Here is a 14,755-nt window from a genome sequence, read left to right as displayed (position 1 = left end):
AACATAGGGCATGTATAGTTAGCCTATGCATGTTCCAATATTACGCAGCATGATACAATTTAGTCTTATTTGTGATTTAGGTCCGTTATGAGTCCACATTACTTCTATGTTTACTACGACGGGGAGGCATATATTAATGATTTGCACGGGCTATCATACCGAGGTCCGAACCAAAAGCAGACGCTTATTGAAGTGAAACGTGGGATACACACGAGAAAACTTAAACGGAAGATAATGTCAACTATGGGGTTACACAAGGATACCCACGACATCTCCATTGTATTTCGGGCTCCGCAGCAACTAGTAGGTACCCAAGTGTTCTACAATTCAATTCCGTTACAATGCGACAATGATGCAAATATAATGTGGGGAGTGATAAAGCGGGCAGGGCAATTCATAGGTTCTGACTTGTATGTAACTGTCCACACTGTTGGGTTCAATGTCGACGGGGGTTCGCAATATGGGAGTAGAGTTGGAGAGCAAGAATCAGTTCCTGTAACCGTTGTGCACCCGTCAGTTACACCCGAGACATCTTTGCCCTACAACTGTCAACCATGGAATGGGGTTGCTATGGACAATACTGAAGACGCCGAAGTGTTAGGGTCTATCCATACCCATGAGGATGAAGGATATACTCACCGAAATGAAGATATCCAAACCTACTTGGACGAGGCAACCGAAATGGATGAGACTCGAGATGTGTATGAGGAGTTCATTGATAACGATGGACCGGTAGAGAATCCAGAATTGTTAGATGAACTACAACCAGAAAATAATCTAAACCCTAACCCCGAATGGTTCACGTCAAACACATGGGATGACATTAATGACCCATCACCTTCCCTGGAAACAGGTCTGCTGAGTTGGCGACCGGGGGACGAACCGAGCAAGGGGATGCTATTCAATAATAAAGCTGCGGTTCAGCACGCGCTAACCATGTTCTCCGTTGGGCTCAATAAAAAATTTAAGTACATGAAGTCAGACCCCGAGAGACTGGTTGTAACGTGTGTAGACGATGCATGTCTATGGTCAATTCGAGCTATCTACAGCAAAAGGCACAAGCTGTGGATGATCACAACATCTAAGGGTCCCCACACTTGCTCGACACTCCAAGTGGATCATGATGGAAGGATGATGGATTCAAAGTTCATTGCCATCACACTTGAGTCATACGTACGGGAAGACATTTCAAGAACAGTAGCAACCCTACGTAGTGTTCTTCATGCGAAGCACGGCCATTGGGCGTCTCACTATAAGGTTTGGGATGCAAAACAGAAAGCCGTTGCAGCCATCTACGGTGGTTTCGATGAGTCATATGCAGAATTGCCTCGGTTCCTGGCAGCGTTAAAAGATGCAGATCCAACCACAGTGACACAGTTGAAGTGCGACCATCGTAGTGTGCCGGGAACTTGCACATTTAACTGTGCCTTTTGGGCTTTTGGTCCGTGTATAGAAGGGTTCAAGTATTGTAGGCCGGTGATAAGCATCGATGCAACGCACCTCTATGGCAAGTACAAGGGGAAGTTGTTGATAGCAATGGCAACGGATGCTAACAACGAGGTTTATCCACTCGCGTTTGCCGTTGTTGAGAGTGAGAGCAAGGAGACATGGGGATGGTTCTTGGCATGCCTGAAACGATATGTTACGGACCGGACAAATCTTTGCATCATCTCTGACCGACATTCGGGTATAAAAGCTTGCTTTGATGACACAAGGATGACTTGGTTGCAGCCTCCCCAGGCCCATCACCGGTATTGCCTCCGCCATGTAGTTAGCAATGTGAACACAAAATGGAAAATTCCGGAGTTGAAGAACATGGTATGGAGGGCCGCAAGCGCGAATCAAGTTAGAAAGTTTCAAGCCACATTGGATTTAATTCGCAATGTCAAACCGGCTGCACACAGGTACTTGGAAAATGAAAACAAAGAAAAGTGGACACTTGCACACGACGGAGGGCGTCGATACGGAGCAATGACAACCAACCTATCGGAGTGTTTTAATGGAGTACTGAAAGGTGCACGCAGCTTGCCAATCACGGCAATGGTGAGGTACACCTTCTTCAAAGTGAACTCCTACTTTGACGCTCGTCGTAATCTCGCTCTACAGCAATTGGAAGCGGGTCAAGAATGGTGCAAGTATGCCATGGAGAAGTTCGAAAAAAACCAAGCGAAGGCAAAGGACCATATGGTGACACGGATGTGCACACAAGCACGGTTATATCAGGTTGACACACCGGGTAATCCTCTAGGTAATGGGGGCGGACAACACACGCACAGGGTTGATCTTCGGGGTATGACATGCACATGTGGAAAATGGGAAGCATACAAGATGCCGTGTTCACACGTAATAGCAATTTGTGCTAAGTATAAGCACGATGCGCAGCAGTTTATTGATCCTTGCTATAGCGTGAGTCATAGGTTCCATAGCTATGAACCGGTATTCCAACCGTTGAAAGACAGATTAGCATGGCCGGATCCTGAAGAAACTAGAGTAGTGATGCCCAATCTGCACCTGATCCGGAACAAAGGTCGGCCAAAGTCCACACGAATCCGCAATGAGATGGACGAGAATGATAGGGAGTTGCCGACCTCCCTATGGATCGAGAATGGACCCAAGTCAAGATGTGGGTTGTGTCGCCAAGAGGGGCACAACCGTAGAATATGTCCTACTCGAAATGCGGAGTCAACTAGCGGTGGAGCTGCATCATAGGTAAAGGTCATATATCTCCTACAACTTTTGTCATATATAAGTTGGCACTATTAAGAACTCAGTAGTAGTGTCTTTGTTCTCTATTGCCATAGTAAGTATTTGGACTAGTCATGAAACAAACACTGGTGTTCATGCATGTATAGGCAAATGAGGTTGTTCAATTGTTTTTGTTACACTATTCGTCGTAAGTCATTGCTCATTTTTCCTGTTCTGCCTATGTTGTGTGTTAATAACTTATATAAGTCCAGTGTACATAACATTTTTTAACTATTTACAGTAGGTACGGCAGCCAAGGTGGATGGGTGCTAACGGACATACGTTGCGCAGCCAGGATGATCCCTACCTCTTTAATTGGAAGCAACCGAACATCACCAGTTGAACAGGCCCATGATGAGAAGACAAATGATATTGGTCATTTTTTGCTTAGAAGTTGATATTAAAGTTTGTACTTATGTGTAGTCATGCACTTTGTTAGTGCCTTTAATGTACTGATGGGGGTTTTACTAAGCTGGTCAAGCAAACAATTCAGTTAAAAACGAAGTTATTGCAATGGAACTAAGCTGTTTTAGTATGATTTCCAACTTCTCCAACTTTGTTGCATTCATATTTATATAGCAGGGGCAATCTCAAAAGCAACAATATAAGAGTGTGTTGCATGCCATGCACTTGTTGCTTCATGGACATTGTAATAAACAGAACATACCTGCTGGTGTAAAAAACTGACTGAGCTGCAACAGGAAAAAACATGCAGGCCGAGTTGTAATATGTAGTGGAAGGCTGTTCTATAAAACTCAATTGTATATAAACCGAGTAACATTAATAACTCGGTAATCCAAGATTCGAGTACCATTTCGTCGTCTTTCAAAAAGACGTTACACGATCTTATATTAAGAAATACTCGCTCTTCGAGAAAGCGAGTTAATTGAAGTAACTCGATAATTAAATTATCGAGTACATTTAGTACCATCACAACTCCAGCCAAAGTTGTCTGGAAGAATCGATTCTTACTTGATTGGTGCACGATCGGTCTAAAACATATAACTCGATTATATTAATATCGAGTAATAACTGGTGACTGAAAAATATAAGCAGAAGTACTCGCTCTCCTAGAAATCGAGTTACTTTAATTAACTCGATAATGTAATTATCGAGTACATTTAGTACCATCACAACTCCAGCCAAAGTTGTCTGGAAGAATCGATTCTTACTTGATTGGTTCACGATCGGTCTAACACATATAACCCGATTATATAAATATCGAGTAATAACTGGTGACTGAAAAATATAAGCAGAAGTACTCGCTCTCCGAGAAACCGAGTTATATTAAGTAACTCGATAATGCAATTATCGAGTACATTTAGTACCATCACAACTCCAGCCAAAGTTGTCTGGAAGAATCGATTCTTACTTGATTGGTGCACGATCGGTCTAAAAGATATAACTCGATTATACTATTGTCGAGTAATAACTGGTGACTGGAAAAATACAAGCAGAAGTACTCGCTCTCCGAGAAATCGAGTTACATTAAGTAACTCGATAAATGCAACTCCAGCCAAAGTTGTCTGGAAGAATCGATTCTTACTTGATTGGTGCACGATCGGTCTAACACATATAACCCGATTATATAAATATCGAGTAATAACTGGTGACTGAAAAATATAAGCAGAAGTACTCGCTCTCCGAGAAACCGAGTTATATTAAGTAACTCGATAATGCAATTATCGAGTACATTTAGTACCATCACAACTCCAGCCAAAGTTGTCTGGAAGAATCGATTCTTACTTGATTGGTGCACGATCGGTCTAAAAGATATAACTCGATTATACTATTGTCGAGTAATAACTGGTGACTGGAAAAATACAAGCAGAAGTACTCGCTCTCCGAGAAATCGAGTTACATTAAGTAACTCGATAATTTAATTATCGAGTACATTTAGTACCATCACAACTCCAGCCAAAGTTGTCTGGAAGAATCGATTCTTACTTGATTGGTGCACGATCGGTCTAAAACATAGAACTCGGTTTTTCGTTAAGCGAGTAATAGTGAACTCAAGTCTTATATTATCGACTTATTTGGTTCCTGATATACACAGTTCAGTGTTTATCTGTTGTTTCATAAAAAGAAAAAAAAAGCATAGCTTATTGTGTGGATGCACTGGACTCCCATGGTAGCAGCAGTCGATTGCTCTCGATTCCTCAAGCTCCTAAGCGACTTCCCGGGTTCCAAACATCGATCCTCAACTGTAGTATGACTCTTTTACCCTTGCTTCCCATTGAAATTAATTTCAAATCCTGCATTACTCTCCCTGTGAAAGCTGAAATTTCGAACTATGCAAGTGTGGGGATTTTCATGATTTTGGGTGTTGTGGTCTGAAATGGGTCATGGGTTTTTACATATGCATGTTGTTCATACGATTTGTAGCCTTTAATTACATAAACATAGCTGATTTATACAAGCCCATTCAATTTAGGGTTCATGTGTTAATATGGAATTTGGGGATTTTCATGGGTGTTGGTGTTTTGACATGAAATAGGTAATGGGTTTTTTTGTATGGATGTTGTACACACGTTTTCTACCCTTTAATTGCAAAGAACACATGATTTGTGAGAAATGAAAAATTAGAGTTCATGTCTTCATATTGGGAATTTCGGGATTTTGATGTATTGCTTCATTTCATCTGAACTGGTTCATGGGTTGCTGTGTTTGCATGTTGGCGAGATGTTCTCTATCGTTTATATTCAAAATTTTAACATCTTGGTATACATGTTGGTTCATTCGCCAATCTTGTTCTTTGTGGAATTTGGGGTTTTGTTGAATTGGGTATAATTGCCTGAAATTGACCACATGGTAAGACATTGATGGATGGTAGTGACTGGTTTTACACCCGCTGCACCATGTACACTGTGGGTTTGCATGGTTCTCAAATAACTTGACTGTATGGGTCAATGTTCATGTACATACAGAAAATTTTTCATTTCAATGCATTCATTCATTGACGCTTATTGTGCATCAATATCATGCAGTCTTTTTGTCATGCATATGTACATTGTGTTTATGTGTCTCTAACGCAGTTCTAAATATTGGTTTTCTGTTGTGCTTTCATTCCCACCTGTACATCCTAGTTATGGCTCCTAAGAAGTCTAAAACCATTAAAACCAAAGCCAAAAGAGTGTCTGCCTCCTCATCTAAGCCTGCCAAAAGAGTGTCTGCCTCCTCATCTAAGCCTGCCAAAAGAGTGTCTGCCTCCTCATCTAAGCCTGCAATTGTGTTTGATGAAACAACGTTTGAAACGGTTACGAAGGCGCAAAGGTTTGAAAATGTAATTCAGTATTGGACAATTTGGCCGGAACGAGAAATCAATCTAGATGAATTACCACTTGCTGTCCATAGGAATCTACAGTGTAGGAACTGGTTGTCTCTATGTAAAGGTTTACAACCCCCTCCAGTTGCACTGATTAGAGAGTTCTATGCCAATCTCGAAATTCGTTCTGATAATGATTTCGCTACTTGGATTCGAGGTCGATACTTTGTCATAACTAAGAATGATATATCCAATGCTCTTGATGTACCTCGTGTTAGAACACCTACTTATCCATACTCATACTCGAACCGTCCTGAAATCTCTGATGTTATGACTCTTCTTTGCGGAAGACCAATGACATTGGCCTTCACAACATCAAGAATTAACTCGAGTGACTTAACCGAGCTTAATTATATCTTATTTAGGATAGCTTGTCACAACATCTTCCCCATCTCCCATGTCCATACTATTCCTAGAGAGAGGTGTTACTTTTTGTATGCCCTCGTCACTGATGCGTCCATTTGTTTTGCTTCCGTTTTCTATGAAACGCTTGTTCGGGCGCATAGGAGTAAGAGTAAGAAGCATGGTCTATTCTTCCCAGTTTTCATCTATAGGATTCTACGCTATGTAGGAGTAGAGAATTTTCCTTCCCTAGAGTTGATCCACATCACAGCCCCTATAGGAGCCACCTTTCTCAAACAGCGGACTGCACAAAAGAGGAGTGTTGGACCGAGTGTTGGGTCATCAAAAAGGCCACGAGTACAGTCCACCACTGGAGACGATCATGCTGAGCAGAGTCCTGTTGATCCTACAGGTACCGTTGCTGACATTGGTGACGATGGGGTACATGCTCACAGCACAGCTGCACACCCCACCGTTCCTCCTCCCCTATCTCTTCGTGCTATGATGGAGACCATTATGACGACTCAAGCAGCTCATGGACAGCTTTTAGATGGCCTTATTGCTGAGGTTGCTGCGTTGAGAGCAGATTTTTCAGAGTACAGCAGTGCTTTTCCACCTCCGCCACCGTCTGACTCTTGATGATTGCCTTTGGCAATACATAACAGACAGGGGAAGTAGGGATTGTAGTGTAGGAGCTTTAGGGCTAATTTGTAGCTTCCATAGATTGTATTCAAGTTTTTTTATGTGATTGTCAAGTATTTGTATATTATTATATGTACTCTTCAAGGTCCACAAACATGGTTTTAATTTTATGATAATATGACCATATTCACAATGTGTGATGACTTTTATATCGAATGATCATTTGCTTTCTTTCTTTTTTTCCTTCATTGAAATGATAATATGCATATTTGAAGAAAAACTACAATCATTGAAATGATAACAGAAAGGAACCTACCTCGTTATATGCATTATCGATTAGTTATGCAATGGCTACACCAAAAAAATAAAAAGAGATCATAAAAGTAGATTAAACACATACTAGCCTCTGAGCACGCACGTGCACAGTGGTTGTTCTAATTTTATGGATAATGATTAATTTAAAGCATTGTTCATAATTTGGGATTACTACATTTTCCAAACAAAAAAAAATGTACGGCATTGTGATTCACCGCACATAATACTCATCACACCCATACGTTTTTTTTATTTGTTTCATTCTTTTTTTTTTTTTTATGATTGGAAAATATAATAATCCAAAATTACAATAAATGCTGTAAATTAACCCTTACCCAAAAAATTGAAGAGACTCTGAGCACGCGCGTGCTGAAAGTGTTAGGGTTTATAGTTGTATTTGATTAAATTTCCTATGCCGTACTCATACACGTTTATACTTTTTCGATGAACGTTATATAGATTTTTTTTCATAATTAATACCTACGTTTCCTGTTTCCGGTCACTGATTTGTTTTGTGTTTCCACTTCTCCATCCATATCCTTATATTTAGGGAAAATTTTAAGATTACAGTGGGGAATTCGTGTGACCCTATCCTTATTTAAAAGTTTATGAAAATAAGGAAAACTACACGTTTCACCCAAATCCCACTTACTACACATCCATAAAAAAAGTGAAAAAGAGTTGAAATTCGAAATATACTTATTTCACCGGTGAAGGAATCAATAATGGTTAGCCACTTACTACACCCCCATAACAAAACTTAAAAAGAGATTAGATTTCAAAGATATCAATTACCCTTAAAACTGAGAAAATGCACATAACATTGTTAATGGAGCAGTAAAGTAATAGTCTATAAAAGAGGAAATGTAAATTGAATTTCACATAGAATTATACAAATGATAAATATAATTTATGTTACAAAAGAAATATGTTTACAACAATTTCTTAGATAATAACCACTTTAGGTGAGGGTTAAATTGGGTAAAATAATATTGAATCTCAAATATATAATATAATAATACCCTCTAAAATAAAGTGGCATGAATTACATTTTAAGAAAAAATACCGTAAATTACATGGAAAACTTGTTTACATACTCCCCATGGAATAAGAGTAGTGTAAATTACTTCAGGGAAAAAGTAGCGTAAATTACCACTTCAAGCAGCCTAATTCCCTTAAAACCAAACACCAAATTGGCCAATGATGAACACAATGCCTCCATCAAATAGGTTGCCAGGGTCCACTTCACTTCTACAACACATCTCTACTTGAGTTCGGATACCTCTTTTTCTTTTTTTCTTTTTTTTTTCTTTTTTTTAAATCAAACACCTTTTTGACCTTCTGGCTCGTGCTTCGTCCATAACTATCTCAAATAATATACTTGTTCCATAATTATCGAACCAGTAACACAACATTACCGCTAACCACTCACCATATTTGTTAGTTACTTGAAAATTAAATAACTGGGAAAATACAAAGTTCTGTTAGTTTGTCAATACCATAAAAAACGAATATGTTAAAAGCTCTAACGAAAATCATATTAACAAGTAATTTACCAATAATAATAACAATAGTATCAATAAAAAAGTAGCTAACCTTTTTCAAGAGAATAAGAAATTTGTTATACATTATTAGGGTTAAATACTAACCACACTGCAATCACAACATAAACAGGGGAAAAAATTGACCTTTGTTAACAAAATAAGCAGGTACTATGGAAAATCACAACTAACTACTTGTCACATAAGGCATAGGAATAATTGACCAATAACAAAGAGGTAACCTTTGGTAAGGAAATAAGTAGTTAAAAAGCCTCAGTTAATTGGCAACAGAGTTTCCCATAAAGTGTAAAAACATTGATGATGACCTTTGTTGAGACAATAAGCTGTGTAAAGACCCTTTATCATATAAGTTACCGGGCATGTACACACATAAAACTGTAAATATACTATTACGCAATCAGGGGAAGAAGAAGATGTAGAACCAAATCTGTTTTGAAATTCCTTTTCTAAACAAGTTTTTTGAAATACATCATGGAAATATTAATGCATTATCAGAACTCTCAGTTTCAATTCAAACACTACTACAGTTTCCTCGCAACTTGTTATGAAACAGAAAATATACATGCAATATAAATCATAGGAAAGAAAATAATTATATAATTACAGAATAAACATTCTTCACCAAGAGGAAGGAAAGCATAGGCAGATGAACGAAAAGAGTAATCAAACCTTACAAATGGTTGGAATTCGTTCTGCATAGCATAAACCAGGAGCAGTTAAATTCTAAGTTTCCTTGCAACATCAATGCTAGGAAAACAAATAAATTATACAATTAAACAATGTAATTTTTTCACAACAGCGAACGAAAGCATAGGCAGATGAAAGGAAGAAGTAATCAAACCTTAGGAAGCATAAACCAGGACCATTAAAATTATCAGTTTCCTTACAACTTGTTATGAAACAGAAAATAAACATACAACATCAATCATAGAAAAACAATCAAATTATATAATTAGACAACAAAATTTTTTGACAAAAAGGAACAAAAGTTTAGGCATATTAAAGAAATGAGTAATCAAACCTTAGGAATGGTTGGAATTGGTTTTGCAGAGCATAAACCAAGACCATTAAAGTTGTAAAGAAAAGTAAAATCGGAATAGCATAAATAGCATTCATTGAAAAATAGGGGAGCTGTATATTAAGGTGGCTTAATCAGTGTGGTAACTGCGACCATGCACCGTTAGTTGAGTAGGAGAGGAACAATCTTGGGTTTTGATTATTGTAGAAGGAGAGGTGAACCTGAAAATACACGGGTGTGGGGGAATAAGTTTTCAAAAAGGAGCACTGTGGAAATTCACCTAACTTCTATCAGCAATAGTAGCGTAATTACAATTGATCCCAGTTAAATTTAGATAGATGGAGGAAAATTAGACACCAATTTCATATTTAAATTGGTGGTCCCCACAAGAATCTAGACACATGACATTGGTAACAGTTATGACCCTCTTCATACAGTGTTTTTCTAGCCTGTATTGACATGACAAGCTCTACTAAATTTTGATTGTAATGCTTGAACCATGAAATAAGGTTATAAATGCACCACAATAATGAATTTCTTTCTACTCCCACTAAATTCCTAGATTGAGTAAACTATGAGTCGCAGCGTCTCAATGTCAAATCGTAAAATGCGAAACAAGTTTGGATCTACTTCAACATATGAATCATCAGAAGCTCCAGCAGATCAACAACTACAGACATACACAGACCACTATGGAGGGAAATGGGTCGGAAAGAAGAGGGATTTCATTAATATGCCAATATACACGTACGAGAGTCTTGGAAGCGTCGGACACATCATGGTCGGCAAACCCACAAAACTAAGTACAAATACAACCGCAATAGAGTTCACCGTAGCAGAACCACCATGGTCAACCCTATACGAGAAGAGGTGTGAGTTAGAGGTGTATTGTCGATGGCACGGGTTACGAGTTCCTAAGGCACGCTCAGCCGAGTTACCTAGAGATGAACCTGCCAACATACTTGCGCGTCTTGAACAAGAGAACAATCAAATGCAAAGGCGACTAGACCGTTTTCACGCAATCCAAAAAGCTAGGAAGCATCTAAAGGGGAAGGCGCAAGAGCGAGCCATGAAGTCTATTAATGAAATTACTGCGTTAGATGATGAAAGAGATATTTCAGACTTCTCAGATTCAAGCAATGATGACTTCCAGAAATTTCTACCAACGAACATTAGACGTTGTTGTTAATGTCTACACATTTTGTGCAATACAAAATGTTGTTCTTAACGTCTGACAAATGATGATTATGTACGTTCAACTTTTGCATTACTAAAGAGAAACTGTTCATTAGTTTTCGCTAAGTTTAAATGAAATCAGTTTATCATTTTTTACCTGCTGTTCTTTGTTGCTACATATGAAAATTTAAACTGAAAATTTCATACATTCTACAATACAGACTCTTCCAAACCACACACACCAACCACTCTTTGACAGAAAAACCATATGGTTCCTAAAGTAAGGACTCGCCGAAGTAGAGTGGGGCCCAACTGAGACCATCACCGGCGAGGTGTAAAAACACACATTTGTTCAAGATAATACTCCCTTCCAACATACATTCTGTGAAACTGGTACTGTATTACATTGTTCTGTTTGTATGTTGCAATGTTTTCAATGGATTAGCTAAGTGTATATGAAATCGTAATTCATTCTTTCCCTGTTGTTCTTTGTTGCTACATATGATTCTTGTGCTTTGGTTGGAAAATGTCCTCTGCTTAGATATGTTGATGTTTCCAATATTCTCTTTGTGTAAATTGGAATGTTACCCACATAACACTCATCACCCAACTTAGATTTATTGCACATTACTTGTAGGAAAATTTAATAGATCCAATACATACAGACTCATCCAAACCACACATACTAACCACACATATGATTCAATAATACAAATAATTCATATATATGACACCATCAATTGCTGTATCATATACCCGAATCCGTGTATCTTAGTTCTGCTACTGTCCTACTTTATATAAATACATTACATACAGACTCATCCAAACCAGGCCAACCACTCATTCTGTCTTCCTCTTTATGTAGAAGAAAGTTTTTTGTTACTTTCGTAACAAACTTCTGTCTGGTTTCATGTTTTATGGGCAAATTAGCTAAGGGATATGTTTCTATCATCTTCATATAAGTCTATTATTTATAGCTGATGATCTTCCAATTTACAGTTGTTATTGACTGGATATTGAATCTCAGTGGTAGTCTTATCAAATATAAGAACATGGAAGCTTGATTTTCCTTCACATCTGAAAACTAGAAAATAAACATAACAGATAGAATGGTATTCAACGAAATCCTACCAACCATTACAAAACCAAATGTTGTTATCAACTTTCTTCAATCCCACTTGCCAAATACCACCATAGGGAACAGTGAGTGTAGCTACCATGGATAGCTCAGCACTGTTGAACCCTGACCACAAGTACCCATCCACACTCACGTGAAAATACAGAGCATCCCTTCAAAGTTTATGCATTAATTTTGGGGGTGAGCTGTCCACCATTTCTACTTATACACTTTGCAGTGCTGCATGTGCTGCTCAACAGTGCGTCACACTGTTGAACCCTGTCCAGTCATATCACTTACACGCATATGCGCACACAGATATGCATCCTTTCGCAATGCACCGTTTTCAAGGATGCAGAGCATTCCTGAAAAGTTTATGATACATTTAACACAGCTCGACACTGTCTCGTCAAGTCATGTCAGACAAGGCACAGGAATGCTGAATAGTCTTCACGTGAACCCTATCCAGTCATATCACCTACACGCTCGTCAATACACAAATATGCAGATTTTTACAATGCACTGTTTTCAATGATGCAGAGCATCCTTGAAAAGTTTATGAAACATTTAATGCAACTCGGCACTGTCTCGTCAAGTCATGTCAGATGAAGCATAGGAATGCTGAATAGTCTTCACGTGAATAAACACACAACCTCCTTTGCAGTACACATCACCTGCCTTCTACTGTAGCATAAGCTATAGCCATATCAAACAGTTGCCTCAGCGAACCACGTGCACCAACAGGTGCCACTGTATAGCCAAGTCATGTTCGCAGTTAGTATGTGCTCCTCAACACCTCACTAAACAATACAATGTCCAGACATATCATCTTTATTCACGTGAATACTTACCCTTACATATAATCACATCCACGTGGATATTTACCCTTGCAAAACTCCTATATAAAGTCCTAGTCCCATTTACATCTACCCTTGCAAAACTCCTATATAAAGTCCCACTCCCATTTACATCTACCCTTGCAAAACATCTACAGATACCGATCATAAGTCACATTTTCCAATGTCAATGCGCAATTAGATGCTACCTCGTTTTCCAGATAACTATAGGAGGGAGAGAGATTCCGACGAGAGGGAATACTATGCCGGACTGCAGTGGGAGTGGGACTTTCGTGTGAACGAGTCCAACGCTCTGCACGATGATCTCGTGCGAATTGGAGCGCCTCTTGTTGATCGTGTCTCACTCACACTATCACGACAAAATATGCATCAATATGAGCGTGCAGTGACAAAAATAAAAAAAGAGAATAATCTCATGATACTCCGTAGGTCCAGGTATCACATGCTACAGCTAGCGGAAGAGCTGGCCGCCGCCACGAACCGGCAACTCACTCCGACGGAACGTAACAATGTCCTTAACTACGAGGACTACCTGTCAGAGTGAATGCCTATGTGGTATGTGTGTTATGTCTAGGTTAAGTCAATAATGTTAGTAGCATTAGTGTTCAATATGCAATGCATGCATATTGGTGACATCGTGTAAGTTACTTTAAGTTTTCTGTATTATGTTGTAGGTGCTTATTGTTATGTTCTAGGTGCTTATTGAAAAACATCATGTGTGGGAATATTTGACTTTTATGCGTTCTGTGGGAATAAACTAGATTACGAATAATGTGCATGGTCCTCACAATCAATAATAAGGTTTACATAGTACAAATGCAACAACAGTGACCCACATACATTTAAAACATAGTTAACAAAAATAGTTAAATAACAAAGTCTAATTACACCACGACACGATTAGTCTTCATCTGACATCTCCACATCTGACTGATAAATGGGATCAGCAAGAAGTGATTGCATGAATTGTGCGTGCTCGTACCACCCTCCCTCCACTGACTCTCGAATCTCGACTTGGGTCCGATATCGATTAAGACGTATCTTCATTCGATTATTTTCTTCTCTTATGCGGTTCAATGCTTTACGAAGTTCGTCAATCGTGTCTCTAGGCATCTGCGATGCGAGTCGCCGAGGCACTGGCAACTTAAAACCAGTCAACTCATCATAAAACATTTGTTGTTCACGAAATAACCAATCCCACTCCTGTCTCATGGTATTGTGAACATAAGCACTATTTCGCAGATTTGGATTGATTGGATAGCTAAACTCATCTTCCAATACCCAGCAACGACCCATAGCAGTGAACACATCGTGAGGCCTATAGAGTTGTGGGTTACCAGAACCAGACATTGACACTGAATACAATAACATCAACTGATCAAGTTAACACTGTGCATCAATTGTTGGTAAATAATGTAATGCTGCATAAGATGCTACATGACAGTGGCGGAGGTAGGATTTCAATTCAGGGGGGGCAAGCTTAGAAGTCAATATTAACAAAAAAAAATATATATATATATATATTAAAAAACATTATAAAAACAACTATAAGTGTCATACAAAAACTATGTAAACTATATTTAGACATTTAAGTTAATACTATAAAATAAATTGTGGAAATAAATAAATTTTAAAATTATTTAAAATATAGCAATT

The 14,755-nt window shown here is 38.6% G+C and overlaps 1 protein-coding gene across 1 annotated transcript; it reads left to right on the top strand.

Moving 5' to 3' along the window:
- Positions 1-243: 243 nt before the first annotated feature.
- Positions 244-2,709, top strand: LOC115980564. The gene has a single exon (XM_031102798.1). The coding sequence runs from the start codon at positions 244-246 to the stop codon at positions 2,707-2,709; it is 2,466 nt and encodes an 821-aa protein (XP_030958658.1).
- The last annotated feature ends 12,046 nt before the right edge of the window (positions 2,710-14,755 follow it).

This window comes from Quercus lobata, chromosome 3 (genome assembly GCF_001633185.2).
Source record: "Quercus lobata isolate SW786 chromosome 3, ValleyOak3.0 Primary Assembly, whole genome shotgun sequence".
NCBI classification, from domain to species: domain Eukaryota; kingdom Viridiplantae; phylum Streptophyta; class Magnoliopsida; order Fagales; family Fagaceae; genus Quercus; species Quercus lobata.
This window is presented reverse-complemented; position numbering and strand designations above follow the sequence as displayed.

Bases quoted from the DNA above. Each gene is read 5' to 3' on its own strand.
- LOC115980564 (XM_031102798.1), top strand. From the start codon at position 244: ATGGGGTTACACAAGGATACCCACGACATCTCCATTGTATTTCGGGCT.